Source organism: Salvia splendens, chromosome 5 (genome assembly GCF_004379255.2).
Source record: "Salvia splendens isolate huo1 chromosome 5, SspV2, whole genome shotgun sequence".
Lineage (NCBI taxonomy): Eukaryota > Viridiplantae > Streptophyta > Magnoliopsida > Lamiales > Lamiaceae > Salvia > Salvia splendens.
Window position 1 is genome coordinate 18,647,505 of NC_056036.1, and position 20,278 is coordinate 18,667,782.

At 37.1% G+C, this 20,278-nt stretch overlaps 1 protein-coding gene across 2 annotated transcripts; it reads left to right on the forward strand.

Annotated features, from left to right (window-relative positions):
- Nucleotides 1-5,015: 5,015 nt before the first annotated feature.
- Nucleotides 5,016-16,349, forward strand: LOC121804954 (vesicle-fusing ATPase-like). 2 transcript variants are annotated; one of them, XM_042204685.1, is made up of 23 exons: nucleotides 5,016-5,281; nucleotides 6,056-6,151; nucleotides 6,229-6,310; nucleotides 6,512-6,562; nucleotides 7,430-7,600; nucleotides 7,692-7,846; nucleotides 7,992-8,100; nucleotides 8,474-8,573; nucleotides 8,644-8,699; nucleotides 9,035-9,100; nucleotides 9,192-9,274; nucleotides 9,386-9,519; nucleotides 9,826-10,036; nucleotides 11,092-11,223; nucleotides 11,291-11,351; nucleotides 11,446-11,505; nucleotides 11,694-11,752; nucleotides 11,843-11,930; nucleotides 12,406-12,528; nucleotides 12,685-12,750; nucleotides 12,872-14,086; nucleotides 15,750-15,935; nucleotides 16,075-16,349. In XM_042204685.1, exons 1-21 carry the CDS (start codon nucleotides 5,121-5,123, stop codon nucleotides 13,013-13,015), a joined length of 2,208 nt encoding a protein of 735 aa, XP_042060619.1. In that variant the 5' UTR covers nucleotides 5,016-5,120; the 3' UTR covers nucleotides 13,016-14,086; nucleotides 15,750-15,935; nucleotides 16,075-16,349. The 2 variants fall into 2 exon arrangements, with proteins under 2 accessions (XP_042060619.1, XP_042060618.1); XM_042204684.1 differs by lacking the exon at nucleotides 15,750-15,935.
- The last annotated feature ends 3,929 nt before the right edge of the window (nucleotides 16,350-20,278 follow it).

Genomic DNA, 20,278 nt, shown 5'->3' on the forward strand with positions numbered 1-20,278 from the left:
CCAAACTACAACTTCATATTCTCCTCAATTGAATGGTGTTGCCGAACGCAAAAATCAGACACTAAAAGAGATGATGAATGCTCTGTTGATTAATTCAGGTTTACCCCAGAACATGTGGGGGGGAAGCTCTGTTAACCGCCAATTATATCTTGAACAAGATTCCACTCAAAAATAGGGATGTGACTTCTTATGAATTGTGGAAGGGAAAGAAACATTCATATACATACCTCAAAGTGTGGGGGTGTTTAGTAAAGGTATAAGTGTCGCCTCCAGAACAAGTTGCGATTGACCCTAAAACAGTCGATTGTATCTTTATTGGATATGCACTTAACAGCAGCGCTTATCGTTTCTTAGTTCATAAGTCAGCAATACCTGATGTAGCTGAAGGAACAATAATTGAGTCTAGGAATGATGTATTCTTTGAGAATGTGTTTCTTTACAAGAAGACGAGGAAAAATACTCAGGATGTAGAACCAAGACGTGGTAAAAGAGTTAGAGTTGCTAAGACTTTTGGTCCATACATCATAACTTTTATGTTAGATGGTGAACCAAAGCAGCTGACAGAAGCACTGTCTGGCCCAGATGCATCGTGATGGCTAGAAGCAATCAACAGTGAAATGGAATCAATCTTGAGAAACAACACATGAGTTTTAGTAGACTTGCCAGAAGGCTGTAAAGCTTTAGGATGCAAGTGGATTCTGAAAAAGAAATATAAACCCAATGGTATTGTAGATAAGTTCAAAGCTCGCATAGTTGTCAAAGGCTTTAAACAAAAAGAAGGGCATGACCTCTTTGATACTTACTCACCGGTTATGAGAATAACTTCATTCGGGTGCTTCTTGCAATGGCTGCTTTGCACAATCTTGAGAATCATCAAATGGATGTGAAAACTACGTTTCTGAATGGTGATTTGGAAGAAGAGATATACATGGAGCAGCCTGAATGGTTTGTTGTGCCTCGGCAAGAGCGTAAGGTATGCAAATTGGTAAAATATCTTTATGGGCTGAAGCAAGCGTCGTTACAATGGCACTTGAAGTTTGATACTGTGATGTTAACAAATGGATTCACTATCAACCAGTGTGATAAGTGTGTTTACATTAAGAAAACAAATAACGGGTTAGTTATTGTGTGTCTTTATGTTGATAATATGTTGATAATGGGCAACAATAGTGCCATTATTAACGAAATAAAAAACATGTTGAAAAGAAATTTTGATATGAAAGATATGAGTCTAGCTTATGTGATTCTCAGAATCAAAATATTAAGGACTAATGAGGGAATTGTCTTAACACAATCTCATTATGTTGAGAAGATGCTTAAGAAATTCAACTCGTTTGATTGTAAGCCAACAAAGACTCATTTGGAGCTCAATGTCCATCTAAGCAAGAATATGAGTGAGCCTATTGCTCAAGAACTTGTTCGGTGAACAAGTTGAGCCGATTAACGAGAAACCCAAGCAAGGAACATTGGAAAGCTCTGTGCAGAGTTTTGAGATACTTGAAATATACTATTAACTTTAGGTTGCATTACACAAGATATCCCCAAGTACTTGAAGGGTACTGTGACGAAAATTAGATCTCTGATTTAAAAGACTCGTATTCGATGAGTGGGTATGTGTTCACTGTGGGGATCGGTGATGTTTCGTGGAAATCAATGAAACAAATGTGTATTGCTCGTTCCACCATGGAATCCGAGTTTATTGCATTGGATAAAGTAGGGGAAGAAGCCGAGTGACTTAGATATTTCCTAAAATGTATTCCAAGTTGGAAGAAGCCAGTGCCCACAGCTATCGGTAGAGCACAAAGTGGCTTTTACAATGGTAAGTCTCAACACATTCGTCGGCGACGTAATACCGTAAGGCAGTTGATCACAAGTGGTGTTACACAGTCGACTATGTAAGGTCAGTGGATAACTTAGCAGATCCGTTAACAAAAGGTTTAAACTGTGATTAAATGCATAAATTGCTAAAAAGAATGAGACTGAAAACAACATCTTAAAAGATGTATAATGGTAACCAAACCATACGATCGGAGATTCCATGGGATTGGTTCAATGGGAAAATGAAGCTATACAAATCTAGCTGTAACACTAAGAAGATTTTAATCTTCACTCATTCTTTAGAAAGCATATAGTGTTGTAACCTGCATGTGATAAGAGGTTAAGTCTTTTGACTTTTAATGATTCTTGAAATCTCAAGGAGATGAAGTATGGCAGGATACTCATGAATGTATCACCTATGTAAGTGAGAAGTGGGGCCGCTTCGTGAGTGTGAGTCACCTATGAATTCCAAAGAGATGTTCCACGGCCAAAATAGACACAAACATGAGAACTGATGGAGTTGAGACAATATTTTGTTGATGCTATTGACTAGGCATACTCCAAGGAGGAATAGTTCAAGGCATCGCGTCCACTAGCCCGCTGGTATGTCCGATTGTGTTGACTATGGAAGGTTCAACATCACACGTTACCTCTCCAAATACAGTATCGTTTCTCGAAACTAAGCACAGAGTCTACATACAAGCATATGTCTCTTGTTTTGGTTTGAGCTTGCAGCGCTCTAACCAATGTGAAGGATTGTAGGGAAAAATGTGGGAAATTCCTAATGGCTAAACCTTTGGCCTTTCATGTAGTGTAACCCATTTTTGGTTTAAAGGGAACATCTTTTTAGGTCCACGAACTTTGTCAAAGTATCATTTTAGGTCCGTGAACTTTGAAAATATCATTTTAGGTCCGTTAACTACAAGTTAATATCATTTGAGTTATTTTGAACTTTTTCCGGACGAAAATGCCCTTAAGGCCTTCAAAGGGTAATTTGGACAATTCTTTCGCCACTCATCTTGCGTCAAACACCTAGAGTCCAATAATTTTTTTACTACTATTTAATTCAATTACCATCCAAATTTAATTTAAATATGATTAAAATTTGCCGTAAAAAATAGTACTATGTGTTAAATTTTCAATTATTAGATGACCAATTATATAGGGATTGTGAATTGGGATTTGATACTTTATTTTATTTTTTCAATCTAAACTGCATTTTAAGAACTTACTATAGGTGATTTGTGAATTATATTTAGTTTAGTTGTCTTGAAATTAGATAGCTATTAATTTGGATGGTCATTCAGAGTATTATTTATATGAATTTCAGAATGAAGAACAATTACCATCAAAATTGTATTTAATTATAAAAATTTGCCGTTAAAAATTGTTGGACTATAGGCTTCTAGCGCAAGATGAGTGGCGAAAGAATTGTCCAAATTGCCATTTGAAGACCTTAAGGCCATTTTCGTCCAGAAAAATATCAAAATACCTCAAATGATATTAACCTGTAATTGACGGACCTAAAATGATATTTTCAAAGTTCACGGACCTAAAATGATACTTTAGCAAAGTTCGTGGACCTAAAAAAATATTTCCTCTTTGGTTTATGGTGTCCCTAAATGCTAAGACCTTTGAGGTGGCCTCCCTTATCCTATAAATACGTGGAGTTTGGGAGAGGAGAATACACCAACAAATCATTCTCTATACCTCTTAAGCATTCTAGTTCACATTTAGGAGCATTGACTTACTTGGTTCTCGCTTCCAATTCAAGTTCACCAGTGCTTACGAGTTTGAGGTGCTTCAACTCGGTAGGAGGAAAGTCGTTTCATCTTTGGGGAGGTTGCACCAATCCGTGAGCACTAGCTGGGGAGTATCTCATCTTGTGGAGAGGGGGATATCTCGACTCGACTTGAAGAAGACAATAGTTTGCATCTTGCTACTTTCTTTGAATTTACTTTATTATATTTACCTTCTAGTTTTTGGTCTTTTGTAATAGCAAGAGTTTGTCCATGTAAAGGCTACAATATTTCTAACACATACAACAAAGATGCCATGTTAGGATTCGAAAGTTATGAAACAGAAATACTAAACTGCACATAAACATCAATCCCAACTCCAACAAATCCACCAATTTTTGGAGTCGATCTCGTCGCGCAATTCGCGGAGTTCTTGAGACAAAGCCTCGACTACATACCAAAAAACAAACCACCCAAGACTCATCACCTCGAATCATTGGGGGAAGTCATCGTGAAGACCAAGCTCGACGCAGAAAACTACCCTCTCTGGGCCAATCTTATGGATAGGGTGATTGGAGGGAAGGGACTTACATCTCACATAGATGGAGTTTCTGACCCTCCATCCCCCCTCGATCCGACCCTACATATCAATAGTGGTTGCAACGAGACCTTGAACGAGACATGGTTGAAGAAATTGGGTCACGTAACCGCCGTTGAAATTGTAGTTTTTTTAGTATTTCTTGTTGTACTCTTTCGGCTTTTTTAATAAAATGAAGTTTTTCCTATTGTAGTCTTAATTAATGTATATTTTGCTATTTTTATTATATCAAAAATTTTAAAAATTAAAAATAAATATAAAATGGTTGCAAAGAAATAGATAGGACTACATAATGCTGACATGGAAGACTATAAATAACATTGTAGATGCCCTAAGAGCATCAACAATAGTGGACTACCCAGCGGCTCGGCTAGTCCACTACTGCGGTAGGCTAACCGAATGGACGAAAAAACAAAGCCCGAGAGGTCGGGAGTGGACTAACCGGCTAGCCGATCGCTGGCCGCCTATTACGCAGCAAGCGATCAGCTAGCATAATTTTTATTTTTTATTTTTTTTACTTATACTATATATTTACAACTCATTGCAATTTATTTTTTTAATATTTGATGAACACCAACAATTAAAATGAATTAATCGTATTTGTCACTTTATTTGCTTAGCTAGGGCATTGCCTAGGCTATTGCTAGGTTGTTGCTTGGCTAGGACAGTGGTTAGGCTGTGAGATGATGTCGGACATCAGAAGGAAATTTTGCTAAGGCAATTGCTAGTCCGTAGTTTTTGTCGATGCTCATATAAAAATAAAAATATATAGCAATATTGATGTAAAATTGACCGTGACGTGGCATTTATTTAAGTAAAAAAATGCCACGATGATCCATGATTTCTTATTTGCGAAGTAAAAGAAAGATTGAAAATCATAAAACTGAAAAAGAGGGAAGAACAATAATCTTACTAAATCTTAAACATTTCAAAGGATCTCATTTTATTATTAGCGAATCGGAACAATGGGGCGCTCGCCGACGATGATTGTCACGAATACCCCGGCGAAAGACCTCGCCTACACCAATTTCGCCTTCTGCTCCCCCGGCGATCTCCGGGATTTCGTTGTACCTGGATCCGGGAACGCCTACGCTTTGATCGGCGATGTGTTTGTTCTTTCTGTTTCATATCCTTTTTTCACCGATCTCTTATTTTTTTCAATTCGAGCTGTTCATTGTGATGATTGTTTTCATTTTCTGTTTTTATTAGAAAATGTGATCTAATTCGATGTTGATCCGGGGTTATGTAGGTGTGTGTACTGGAAATTTGTGAGGGAGGTGATGTGATTGAACTAATCCTCTTGGAATTTATGTTGCATTGTTTCAAATTTATGCTGGAAACTGAGTGGTTGGTTATTAGGATAAGGTGGTATTTCCTGGATAATTGTTCAGGATTTAGAGTCTGGGAATAAGTACCCTATGCTTTGTTGCTAATTTTTCTTGAATTTCCTGAACATTTTGTTTATTAATTTGGTGTTTTGTTGATTCAACGTAGGGTTGCATGTGGTTCAACTGACTGAGTGAGTGAGTGACTGACTGGTATGTGCTGATCGTGGGTATTGATTGAGATTTTAAGTTCATGAATTGCTTAGCTGGTTGCAGACTAGAAACTTTTTCTTTGATATTAACTTGGATAAGTCCACCATTCGGGTATTTTCCAATGCATAATAAATTTCCTAATGCCTAAAGGTCATTATTGTTTTGGAAGCTGTAGTGATAAGTGATGCAAATGTATGCTTTACTCTTTGATTACTTTTGCTGCTGCGACTGCTATTCTTACAGTTTAGCTTTGGATTATCTACTGCCACTGGTAGTTTGTTGAACATGTAACTCTTTTTTGAATTATTATGAGAAGGTGGATATCTTCATAATCTAAACATGTAGCCTTAACTTCAATATACTGGACATGATGGCATTCCTGCGGGACACATTGGTTTAAATGCCATTCAACGCCGTCACGCAAAAGTCTCCACTGGGGATTCAACGTCTGTCACCCGGTAATGGATTTAGCTTATTAAACAATGGTGATTATTATCTATTCCACTTTTTTCTGATAGAATTCTGAATATTTTAGATTCACTCCTCCTGAAGATTTCAAGATAGCAATGCTGACCCTTGAGTTAGAGTTTGTGAAGAAGGGGGCAAGAGATGAACAGGTATATTACCTTTTACAAGGAACATTTTATTTTCTTTTCGTTCTCTAGGCTGCGTCTACTGCGCTATGTTACTGCATCTATGAAATTTTGTAAATTTTGTTATATTAATTATTGTATGTGGTTGCACTTGCGTAGAGTGGCTTTTAGTAAATTTCAAATGGCTTTGGTGCATCCGATCCATGACACTATTTTACCATGTAGGTGGATGCTGTTCTATTATCCAAGCAGATCCAAAACAAATTCATGAACCAGGTATGGCTTGCCCCACAATTACAATATACATGTATAGCTGTGTGTTTATCTGATCTGCTAGTGTTTTATGCTTTTGAAGTTGTAAGGTAAGTAGTCTTGAATTTCCTATTTTTATTATTGAACATTTGACTTGCACTTTTGTTTTCTTCCTGTTTCCATTTAGAATAATCTTCTTTTGATGTTTCCTCACTGAAACCACAGTACTTTAATATAATATGTCACCTTAGAATAATCAATATATTCTGAACATTTGTTTTCTTCCCTTGGATCTTGAAGTCTTTTTGAGTTGCATATCTTAGCAATGCAAAAAGTGATGCAGGGTCTAACTCTTTCATATTAGAATAAGTTATCCAACTGGTGCGATAAAATGATTGAGAACTACAATTTTCTAACTAGTTTTCAATGTCTCGGAATCGCTACTCATCGATTGGCCCCAGCAATCTTTCAACTCAATGATTTAAGATACTCCGGTGTCCTAGGCATAGAGGAACTGGACCAATCCATCCTGCATACACATGTCTGTCACTAACCCCCAGCATCCCTTTAAAATCCAAGAAAGGAGGAAGCCAGTGAAATAATATAAATATACTGGTACTGGTACAATTATTATTCACAGAATATCTGTGATATGGCTACAATATTGTCCTGGAACTTCTTTTAGTTGTCGTCAAAATATAACCCTATTAAACTGGCATAGCTATTGATATAAGTTACACACGTGAGTAAGCGTACACAAGTGAAATCGATATTGTTATCATTTAAGAGAGAAAAAAGGACATTTTGAAATCAAATAAGTTTGAGGAGATCCGCCTTATATGGTTGTCGACACCATTTACAATACTGTGAGAATATTTTTTGTCTATGCAGGTTATGACAACTGGGCAAAGGGTAACATTTGAGTATCATGGTAATGGATATATCTTCACTGTCAACCAAGCTACTCTTGAGGGGAAAGAAAAATCTCATGGTATGGAGAGGGGGATGATATCACCTGAGACATTCATTATATATGAAGCATCAAATTCAAGTGGAATAAAGGTATCCTTTTGATCTTTTGGGCTATGCTGTTGCCGCTGTATGCTATGTAAACTTCAATAGAGCTAATGATGCTTTTGTGGAGATAATGCAGATTGTCAACCAGAGGGAAGGTGCTAACAGCAACATCTTCAGGCACAAAGAGTTCAATCTCCAGTCATTTGGTATAGGTGGTTTGAGTGCTGAGTTTGCTGATATATTCCGAAGAGCTTTTGCCTCAAGGGTCTTTCCTTCACATGTAACTTCTAAGTAATGTTCATATTCTAGATTCTTTTGAAGTTGTGCATATATTTTACTAGAAGTGTAATCATGAGTGAGATGAAAAGGCTCAACTTGTGGTTGCTGTTTCCTTCAACTTTGTTTTACGGTTTGTATATTGATGCCTTTCTTATAGACTTGGCATCAAGCATGTTAAGGGAATGTTGCTTTATGGACCTCCTGGTACTGGGAAGACTTTAATGGCTCGACAGATTGGAAAAATGTTGAATGGGAAAGAACCCAAGGTATAAGCATAGGTTTTATCCGTATGTTCTGGTTTTGGTTCTTGCTGGCTGTTCTTATTGGATGGGACTCCTTTTGTTCTATGCAAATTTCTAGTATTTATTTTTTCAAACATTATTGGTATACGCAAGAAGCAGAATGGATTTTTAATTTTCTTTTTGCATCAAATAACCTAAGGTACCAATGAAGTAACTATTGGGAGAAGTAGAAAACAAAATATGTTTCTTTCATAAATTTACCTAAGCTCCTAGCAGCTTTCCCTGGGATTGTCTATAATGGCATGAGCTATCTTGATATAACTGTGAATCCGAGTACCCTGCTTCCCTACATATTGTACTGATCACCTTTTAAAACTGGTTAAATCTGGAATTTTAGATTGTGAATGGTCCTGAAGTGTTGAGCAAATTTGTTGGTGAAACTGAGAAGAATGTCAGAGATCTATTTGCGGATGCTGAGCAAGACCAAAGAACCAAAGGTTGGTGACTCTTTGAGAGCAAAGTCCATGAATTCTTTATTCTTTGCTCATTTATCTCTTCATCTTTCAGGTGATCAAAGTGAGTTGCATATCATCATCTTTGATGAGATTGATGCGATTTGTAAGGTAGGGGATTCAACGAAGTCATCTTAATACTTTATTGTGTTTTGTCTTCCCTATTTGTATACTGCTTTTCTGGTGGTGATGTAAGTGCCTGTCTGTGAACTTAATATTTCGAGAGCTGTTTTGCAATCTTCAGCCCCTACCCAAATTTGAATCTCGTCCAGGACATCTACTCCTGATTTGAACACATTTGGCATATCAATTGGTTCTTTCTGGTGCTTAACGTTATTCACACCTCCCAATATGTGACATAATAGAATTTTAAGTTGCAAACTTGATCTTCCGTTGTTGGTGCTTCATAGCATTTTGTTTCAACTTTTTTAGTTTGAATTTCTCAGTCTAGAGGCTCAACTAGAGATGGGACTGGCGTGCACGATAGTATTGTGAACCAACTTCTCACTAAGGTACTTTTGGTTTAAGTTCAAGTTGATAAGTCATTTCATTTTTAATTGCTGCTAATATATTTGTTTGACTAAATCTTGCTTAATTTTTTAGATTGATGGTGTGGAATCTCTGAATAATGTCTTGCTCATTGGAATGACAAACAGGAAAGATTTGCTTGATGAAGCTCTTATGAGGTAAATAAATATAGATTTTCGCACTTATTTTGGGTGCTATGAAAAAAAGCAGTGACCCGGTGCAAATAAATAGCATTTTCCAAGTTAAAAAGTTCGAATCATGATTTTCAGGCCTGGACGTTTGGAAGTCCAAGTGGAAATCAGTCTTCCTGATGAAAATGGTCGGTTACAGATTCTTCAAATTCACACAAGCAAGATGAAAGAAAGCTCTTTTATTGCTCCAGATGTGAACTTGGAAGAGCTTGGTATGTGATTGGCCTGCAGATCAGTAATTGTTTTCTATTCATTTACATGATTTTTGTTCCTAACATTCTAGATTTTTTTGCCCTATATCGATATCAATCGGTAATTGTGTGGATTCACTTGTGTGTATTAGTAATGTAAGGTTTGACCGCTCATGATCAAAGTGCGTGATGAATGTTAAACTAACAATTCTTTGTCCAAAGCTGATGCAATGAAGTGTCTGATCTCAATTGACCCATGACTGTGTGAGCGAATATGGCTAAATTAATGTTTCATTTTTAGAACATTAATATTCTTCGTGGATGCAGCTGCTCGGACTAAGAATTACAGTGGAGCGGAGCTGGAAGGTGTAGTAAAGAGTGCAGTCTCATATGCTTTGAATAGGCAACTAAATATGGAGGACCTTACTAAACCTGTTGATGAAGAAAATATAAAAGTTACCATGGAAGATTTTCTGAATGCTGTTCAAGAAGTGGTTCCAGCATTTGGAGCTTCAACAGATGACCTTGAACGTAGCAGGTATTTCCAGATACTTGGGAAAAGAGGTTGTTTCATGATTGAATCTACGGTGACAGAACTCCAAGGAGTTCAAATTTCTTGTAACATGGAACTTCAATTATATGTGCTATTTGTGGTGATACTATGTCTTTCCTAAACCATATACCAAGTTCCAGACTGCCATCAAGTTGTCTCCTAAAATTTCCGGCGGTGATTGCTTGTGTTTGGTTATGAATGTTAGGGTATTTCCAGCCTCTCATCCTGCTAGTGGATTAAATACTGCCATTCCTGATATATCTATCTTGCCAGAATATTAAAAAAGTAACTATGAAAGTGTTATGTTGGTCCTGATTTCATCTGAAAATGGTACTTACAAGAATTCTGCTGCAAATGTGTTACTACTATGGCTTGTGAGGCAGAAGCAACAAGTAATATTTTTTTAATGTAATAGTGATCTTTCTCAGCACAAAAGTAATACTATTGCAAAACTTTTACTTGTATAATTGTATTCAAAAATAGATGAATTTTGTGGTTATAGATATTACTTGCAAATTTAATTGGTTCTCCCCTCTCTGGTTCGCTAGATTGTCTTAAACTTTTAACTTATATACATTTGTCGTTTTTAAAAGGAAAAATCTAATTCTGTTTGATTCTAATATATTTAGAGTTCGTAACAAATAGATATTAATGGATAGTGATATTTCCTTCCCGAGAATGGGAGAGAATACACTTAATTGAAAGGAGGAAATGGAGAAATAATTTCCTTCAGTAATTTTTTCACCATAAAAATATTTTCATTATTTTTCCATCTTCCTGTTACCTAGAATTCAGCACCTATGTGCAAGCTCTTTTAGTACGTTTGGATTAGATATGTGCTTTAGTTGTTTCTGTTTTATGTGCCACATGGGTGTTGTTGTTGTAACTCTGTTATTGTTCTTATTTATCTTTATCATTTGGATATATCAGTCCGTGATTCAACTATAAAAGAGTTTTTGTATTGTTTAAGTATCAGAACATGCATATGTGATATGTACTTTTGGACATTTCTTCATCTGACAGCTGATTAATGTTTCCAGACTAAATGGCATTGTGGAATGTGGGACAAGGCATGAACATATATACCGAAGAACTATGCTTTTAGCCGAACAAGTTAAAGTTAGTGAAGGAAGTCCACTTGTTACTTGCCTTCTAGAAGGCCCAAGTGGCAGGTAATTTTCTGCTTCCCTTGATTTACCAAGTGTGAGTACTTTGTAAATTCTCTTTTCTTTTGGGCAGTGGTAAGACTGCAATGGCAGCAACAGTTGGTATTGAAAGCGACTTCCCTTATGTGAAGATTGTAAGTACTTCTACTCTGTGTTGTACTTATCTAGTCATCAGTTAGTATGCTATGTGTCTTCATAACTCGGCTCCGTTTTCTGGTCAATTTCTAGATATCTGCTGAAACAATGATTGGACTCAGTGAGGCTACAAAATGTGCTCAAATTGTTAAGGTTTTATTCTATGCCCTCATGACTGCCTTTTGATATAAAATGTTAGCGATATGTGAAGAAAATTATTCCCTTAGCACATTCACCACTGTGTCCTTTTTTATACCTCATGAGCATGTGTAGCTTTTTTATACAATATTACTTGTAACCATTCGGTTGAGGGGTATTTTACGTATGTTTTTTCCTTATAGGTATTTGAAGATGCTTATAGATCGCCACTAAGCATAATTATCCTTGATGACATTGAAAGGTAAGTTTATAAAGTAGATAAATGATATTAGATCACTCCACGCTCATTCATCCATCCATCCATCCATCTATGTTTAATTGAAATTTATAGGTTATTGGAGTATGTTGCAATTGGCCCTCGCTTTTCGAATTTAATCTCTCAAACATTATTGGTGCTTCTGAAGCGGCTACCCCCAAAGGTATCTTCTTATTTGGCCAACTTTAAATTATAATATTGCAGAACACAGTTACCATATTGCTCATATTTTCTTAATTTTCTCAAGAATCAAGATAGTGTCCTGCTACTTTGTTAATTGAGAACAATGTTATAAATCTCGTATGGCGGCTTATGGCGGTTCGCCTAAAAACTGCCACAGGGATATGGCGTATTATTTTGCCAGTGTGTCATTATTTTGCCAGTCTTGTAATGTCCTAAAATTTGCACTATAATTTGTTGATAGAGGACTCGACTAATAAAATACGACTAAAAACCGCTAAAATAATATCTAATTAATAAGATTAATACACGGCATCCCTATCATACTGTAATTTTTACTATTAATTACTGAGAGGTATTAGAGTAATAAAGTTGCCCTAGAAAATAACAATGTGGAATGTAACTTCTATATAACCTTTTTAGATAGACTAATTAAGAGATTATCTTATACTTCTCAGGGAAAGAAAGTTCTTGTCATTGGGACTACAAGTGAAGTTCATTTTCTAGAATCAGTTGGTATTCGAGATTCATTCTCAGTGACCTACAATGTTCCAACACTGAAGACAGAAGATGCCAAAAAGGTATGGTATTAGTTTGCTGTCCCTTCTACTAACGTTTCTAATTTGGTCTGAAATTAAACATATTAAGACATTTATGTCATGAATTTTGGTCAGAAGTGCAGCTCCTACCTCCTTATTGTGATTATGTACCGACATCTTTTTTGTCCTCCTCCACAGGTGTTACAACAGCTTAATGTTTTCTCTAGTGATGATGTTGAGTCTGCTGCAGAGGCACTGAATGATGTAAGTTTAACTCGACATACTTTGTAATGAGATCATCCACGTTGTAGCTACTTTCACCCAGCGCTGCTAGTAAAACATGAGCTGAGCGTTTCCGTTAAATTTTGGATTGATGTGATTGCAGATGCCCCTGAAAAAGCTGTACATGGTTGTGGAAATGGCTGCTCAGGGAGAACATGGTGGAAGTGCAGAAGCTATTTATTCTGGGAAAGAAAAGATCAATATTTCGCACTTCTACGATTGCCTTCAGGATATGGTGCGATATTAGTTTAACACTGCTATCTGCACCAAGTAATACTGCAGTTCCGATTTATTTTTGTTTCCCCTGTATGTTTCTTTCATCTATTTTGAGGTTTTTGCACGCCTTCACCCTATTATTTAGAATCACGCCTGTAGTCACTCACGGTTCGAACCTTTCGCTAAAAACCCATTTGACCCTAACCAATAAAATAGCAAATAAATAGAATCTTGAAATTCTGTATTTCAATCATCAGATTCGCAATTCCATTCAGATTTAAAAGATGGCAAGAAGATAAAAGTAGTTGCGTGCCTTACTACAATTTTGAAAGAATATACTAGCTTTTTCAAATCCCAATAATCTGTGTTAGTGATTATCTATAATGTGTGTATTGTTTATATTCTACTATAATTTACATTAAAGTATTATTAATCCGTTACCACAACCAATACACTACACTGCTACATACAATCATAGGATATACACAAAGTAATCTCACATTATTAGTATTCTCTCACCTTAATTTACATACTAAGAAGTAAGAAGTATGTAAACTAACCCTATGATAAGCTGGGATTAAAGTTTCTATGCTCATTTAATAACTAAAATGAAATGAAATACATCAACCAAAAATGGTGCATGCTCCTATACAGAGTTGTCCTAAGGAAATTCCAAAAATTGTTAGATTCCTCCATCAACAAAACCCAAGGAAAAAGTTTATTCATGAAAATGGAAAAGCATCGAAATAAATCTTGAAGAAAGTATCTCCTCCAATCTTAGGAAGAAACAAAGTGGCATAAGAGAAATGAGCTCATCAAGAGATCAAAAAGAGGAAACATGACAAAATAGAGAGTGGGATCAGCCATAGGCCACTCTCCCAAAAATTTCATATGAAAGCCTATTAAGAAAATATGGAAGGGGAGGCAACGATTTGGAGAATCCAGCTCCCAAGGATCAGCCCTCACTAGCCAAGGACTCGGCTATAAATACCACCCTCTTCCTCCCACTTTTCGACTCCCAAAGGTTCAAGGAGCAGCAAGGGAGGAAGGAGAGGCAGCGAGATAGGAGCTGCCCCGCAACCGAAAGGAATCACCGAGTAAGGTAATCCCCACGACACCACCTTGCATCACAGTAGAACATGCCTTAGGATTGAGGGAAATAGCAAAGCATAGAGCAGAGCTTATGGAACTAATGTTGAACCTAGCAAATCACTTAAGATAGAACTTAGAAGTTTACTACAGCAACACCACAAAATATGCCAAGTAACTCCATACACTAGAACTCATTTCAGTGAACTCTCAAGAACTAGTATAAGCTAGGAAGGACGATGAGGATCGGTTGACGGTCGAAGGCTGCCGCGCGGGCTCCACTGTGACTCCGAGGCGACGGAGCCCGACAGACAGGGCTTTTCGATCTGGGCGACGACGGAGGGCGAGGCGGCAGGCAGTCGGTGCTAGCAGTGGCGCTGGATTGAAGACGGCGTACAACGCCGTAACCAGAGGGCTGAGCATGGTGACAGGATTTCCGCGAGTTCAGCGGCATGTCACTCTGCAGAGGAGTAGACCGGCAACGGCAGCGCCGACAGGAGCGCTTGCTGGCCGCGGCAACCGGGAACAGCAGCAGGCGGCGGTTCTGCTTCTAGAGCAGCCGGAGACGAGAACGGCGGCGGTGGGATGAGCGAAAGAGATGGAGAGATATGGGGAGGAATCCGATGGATGACGAACATTAGTGGAGCTCCGGCGGTCAGGGAGGGAGAGCTCGGCGTGAAATTGAGAAGAGAAAAGAGAGGAATTCCCTTCTCAATTAGGGATTCAAGTGCCGATGGGAGAGGAGTATAAATGAGTTTTGGGCCAAGGAAATTAATTAGGTGGTGCTGAACCTATCAAATTGTTGGGCCTAAATGATCAATTGGTTGGTATGGGCCATAAGCATTTATTTGAGGAATTATATTCAATGATTGGGCCAAATTAATAAGTGGGCTGCCTCCTTTATTTAATTGGGCCGAGATTTATTACGGAGCGGGCTACCTGAATTTAAATAGCTGGGTCGAATGGGCTTCCCCTAGTTAGCTATTGAGATTCCTAATTAAATTAAGAGAATATGGATTGCGAATGGAAATTTTAAAAGTTGAGTGCTGGGAGCTTAACTAAATAAAACTGCGAGTAAATAGTTTCATTTTCGAAGGGGAAAATTTTGAGAATCTTGGACTGCCTTAAGAAAATTCAAAGAAAAGATTTAAAAAGGGATTTTTCCATGAATCCATACTTTATTAAATAAGTGCCCAAGTGATTATTTTCGAGAAAATAGAATTTCCCCGGAATTAGTAAGTGAATAATCAAATCCCGTGAAGTAGTGAAGCCCGAGGTAGGATTTAGAAAATCCTATAAGCCGAGACTAAAATATAGGTGCTACCCAATAGGATGTGTGCATTCTTTTCTCAAGAGAAATAGTTCAAGTACTAATTAGCGTGTTACGCTGTTTTTGTTAAAAATGCTATTTTTGGCCGGGAGGCAAAGTAAGGCCGACACGAGAATTTTAATTGAGGAGTAAACGTATCAGGCGAGCTTTCTTTTAATATCCAGCACATTAGTGTGGATATAAAGCAAATACTTGTGAAATTATGAAATATCATCTTTTCTCAAAACGGAATTGTGATTATTTTTCAAGTTGTTGTCGTGCCATAAAATGTTTATTTTCTAAGCCTATTTGTTGGACTGTTTGTTTGTTGGTTTTGGCTATGCCAAAACGTTACAATTTGGAATAGAGCGCGTGAGGGCTATGAGCCATCCAAGAGGGTTGGCCGGCTATGGTTTCGGCGGAAGGTGGCCACCTTCCCGGCACAATGGAATGATGAATGATGAATGATGAATGGTGAATGATGAATGGTGAATGATGAATGATGACAGAACCTAGTCTGCGCAGATGAACTTTTAGCTCACAAAAGAATTTAGTAAGCTCGGGCCTTTTAAGAAAAACTTCCCTGTGTTACTGTGATGGATGACAACTGTACATAATGTATGTTTTGATTTTCGGCAAGTGTTCATTGAGTACTCATGTACTCAGCTCTGCATGTATTTATAAATGTGCAGATCAAGCAATGGGGTGGAGGCGTGCTGATCAGAGTCGATGCTACTTAAGTAAATAAGTGTGGATCTTTCGACGCTTCGTGTCTTCATACGCGAAGTCGTTTTCTGGACTTTTTTCCACTGCAGTTTGTTAAGAGAGAATAGTGAACTCTCATCATCTTAACTCTGATGCATTTTGATGGAATGCTATTGTCATTTAAATCCTTGTATTTGAATACTTGGATCCTATCTCATGATATTGTTTAAATTTTCAATATACAAGTTCTATTCCCATTTCTTCCCTATTTTTTTAAATCCTTTTATTAGTCGCGGTTTATTCGCTTTTATTATCCTTAGCAAAGTGCGGTCGTGACATAGAAGTAGTACATGATTTCAGCAAAAGTAAAGTAGATATTTTTGGTAGTACTTGTTTTCCATAATGTTTGATTAGATTATTTTTAGTTTGACAATATTTTAATGCATTTTCTTTACAATATTTTAATGAGCAAAGATATATTAGCAATATACAATTTCCCCTTATATTTTAAATCGATTTTAATTTAAATCGGTTTTCTTATTAAATATTATTTTCTTACTAAATTACCCTTTTTATAAAATATGGAAAATATGAAAATGAGGAAGATGAATACAATAAAAAAAGTTATCGTTTATATATGGAAATTTTATAAACAAAGATAATTTAATGGTAGCCAAGATTGTTGCTTATGCATAAGTTTCAAACAAACGAATATACTACTACTAATATTTAGCACTAAATTATCGTTAAATTCAAAACAATAAGATTACATATCTTAAATTTTTTATACTTATAGTAATTTTTTGTGCATTAACAGTAAAATGATGAAAACAAAAATAAGTTACTTCACAATTTTAATTTAATGGCATATAGTACAAATTTAAGAAAAAAAAAAGTTTAAAAGGACTAACATATTAGAAAATTAAGTATATACATGTCGTCTATATAACTTAAAATTTCAGTGATAATTTAATAACAAAATAATTGGATGTGAATGATTATTACTCTCTCCATCATATTAAATACTATCACATGATTTTAATAGTACTATTATTTTTTTTAGTTAAATAAAGAAAGAATAAAGTAAAAGAGGAAAAAAAATAGAATATATGCTATTTCTATTTTAGGAAATGTGTCATTTTCACTAAGAATTTAAGTATGTATAAATTGTTGTTTTTATAACTTAGAATTTTAAGAAATATTTAGAAATAAAATGATTGCATGTGAGTGACTATTATTATTTCATTTGATGATAAAACTAAGAAATTATATAATAATAAAATAATTAGATGAGAATGACCATTAGTATTTCATTGAATAATAACACTTAGAAATAAAGTATATACACATGTAGTTGTTTTTATTAACTTAGAATTTTAAATATTATTTAATAATAAATTAATGAAATGTGAAAAACTAGGATCATTTCCTTAAATGACGACACTAACAAATTAAGTGTACATCAACGTAGTCCTTTTATAACTTAGATTTTTATAGATTATTTAATAGAATAATTGGATGCGAATGACTAATTTCGTTAGATGATGACACTAAGAGCATTCGCAATGGCGGACTTCGCCGCGGAATTCCCACGGATTTGCCGGAATTCCGTGGCGGACGTCCTCCATTAGGCACGAATGGCGCGGATACGGAATTCAGCTGAGGACGTCGCAGGTCCGCGGCCTTCCGCAGAATTCCGCAGGGACGTCCGCCATTGCGTCGACTCCCGCGGAATTCCGATTTATTTATTGTAATGTCTATATATACTGCTCGTTGAATTTCACTTCATTCGTACCACTTGTTTTAACATGTTTCTCTCTCTAAATTTCTTTTATATAATAGTAATGGCTGGTAGTGATAGTGGTAGTGGTAGTGGCCATCACGAAGACCCTATGGCTCGGATTTGGGCACATGTGCGGGAGGCCGCAGCGAGAGAGAAACAAGCGGCCTTGGCGCCGGCGGTGCCTCGACCCATCTATCATCGCACTATAGTATCCCGAGACCATCTCGCGGGCCACCGTCGGTTGTACGATGACTACTTTGCGCCGGAGCCACGGTTTGGGGAGAACCTATTCCGGCGACGGTTTAGGATGCATCGGCCGCTGTTTATGCATATCGTTGGCGCTTTGGAGCGTCGATACGGGTATTTCAGGGTGCGGGAGGATGCAGCGGGTAAACCCAGCCACACGCCGATCCAAAAGTGCACTGCCGCAATCAGACAGTTGGCGTACGGAGGTGCGGCGGACATGTTCGACGAGTACCTCCACATCGGCGAGACGACAGCCCGCGATTGCCTGAAGTATTTTTGTCAGGGCGTGAGGGAGATATTCGGGGATAGATATCTTCGGAAGCCTACCCCCGAAGATTGTCAGGCTCTGCTGGATATGCACGGGTCTCAGCACGGCTTTCTGGGGATGCTGGGTAGCATAGATTGTATGCATTGGGAAAGGAAGAACTGTCCCGCTGCCTGGAAAGGGTTGTACACTACCGGTTTCAAGGCCAAGAATCCTACGATGATCCTTGAAACAGTAGCTGACTACCGGTTGTGGTTTTGGCATGCCTATTTTGGAGTAGCCGAGGCGAACAATGACATCAACGTCCTCCAGTCGTCGCCCCTTTTCAACGAACAGTGCATGGGTGTCGGTCTGGCCGTCGACTTCGTCGCCAACGGCAACCAGCACAACATGGGCTATTATTTAGCGGATGGAATATACCCGATGTGGCCCGTCTTTGTGAAGACAATCAGATGCCCAACGGATGAGATGAAGGTATACTTTGCGCAACGTCAGGAGGCAGCGCGCAAGGATGTGGAGCGGGCATTTGGTGTGCTCCAAGCTCGATGGGCGGCAGTGAAGGGTCCGTCACGACTGTGGTACATTGACAACATCGCCGACATCATGTACACATGTATTATCATGCACAACATGATCGTCGAAGATGAAGGCTCAGCACTGACCGATTGGGCCAATGATGATGCTGACGCTGCGGGTCCAACCCACGGCGTGGCCACGAGCAATGTACGCATGGGGATACCTCATGACGACGTCGAGCGAGTCCGTGCATTTGCCGACATGAGCTAAAAACAAGCTCACGTTCGACTCCAGAACGATATTATCGAAGAAATGTGGCAGCGTAGGGGTCGTCGTTGATGTAGTTTTTAATTATTGAAATGTATTTTTTTTTAAATCTGGTGAAATGTTCTTTTCTTTTTTTAATGGAGTTTTTTTCCCTATTTGTGTCGGAATTTTAATTCTGTAACTTGTTTACTTCTGGAAATTGGTTAATTTGTGATTTTTTTACTGTGGGAATTCCGCCACTGTGCAGTGGGAAGTCCTTATGACGTGGCAAAGCAGTGGGAAGTCCTTATGACGTGGCAGTGGGAATTCCGCGGGGAAGGGCGCCGGGACATCCGCACCACTGCGGATGCCCTAAGAAATTAAGTATATATACAAGTAATTATTTTTATAACTTTAAAGTTTAAGAATTATTTAACAAAAAATAATTGGATGTGAATGACTAATATTATTTCATTGGATGATAACAATAAGAAATTAAGTATATATACATGTAGTCGATTTTATAACTTAGAATTTTAAAGGTTATTTAATAATAAAATAGTTGAATGTGAATGACTATAATTGTTACGTTGAATGATACCACTAAGAAATTAAATATATACTTTACATAACTTATAATTTTACTTAATACTATTAAAATAATTAGATGCAAATGACAATGATTATTTCATTACATGATAACACTAAATATATATACATGTTGTTGTTTTTATAACTTAGAATTTTAAAGAATTTAATGATAAAATAATTGACTAAGAGTGACTATGATTATTTCGTTGGAAGATAACACTAAGAAATGAAGTATATGTACATGTAGTCGTTTTTATAACTTAGAATTTTTATAGATTATTTTATAATAAAATAATGGGATGCAAATGACTATGATTATTTCATTGAATAATAACACAAAAAATTAAGTATATATAAATGTAATCGTTTTTATAACTTAGAATTTTAGGAATTATAAATAATTGGATGAGTACGGCTATAATTATTTCGTTGGACGATAATATGAAAAAATTAGGTATATATACATGCATTTGTTTTATAACCTAGAATTTTGAAGATTATTTAGAAACAACATAATTGGATTCGAATGATTATTATTTTTTCA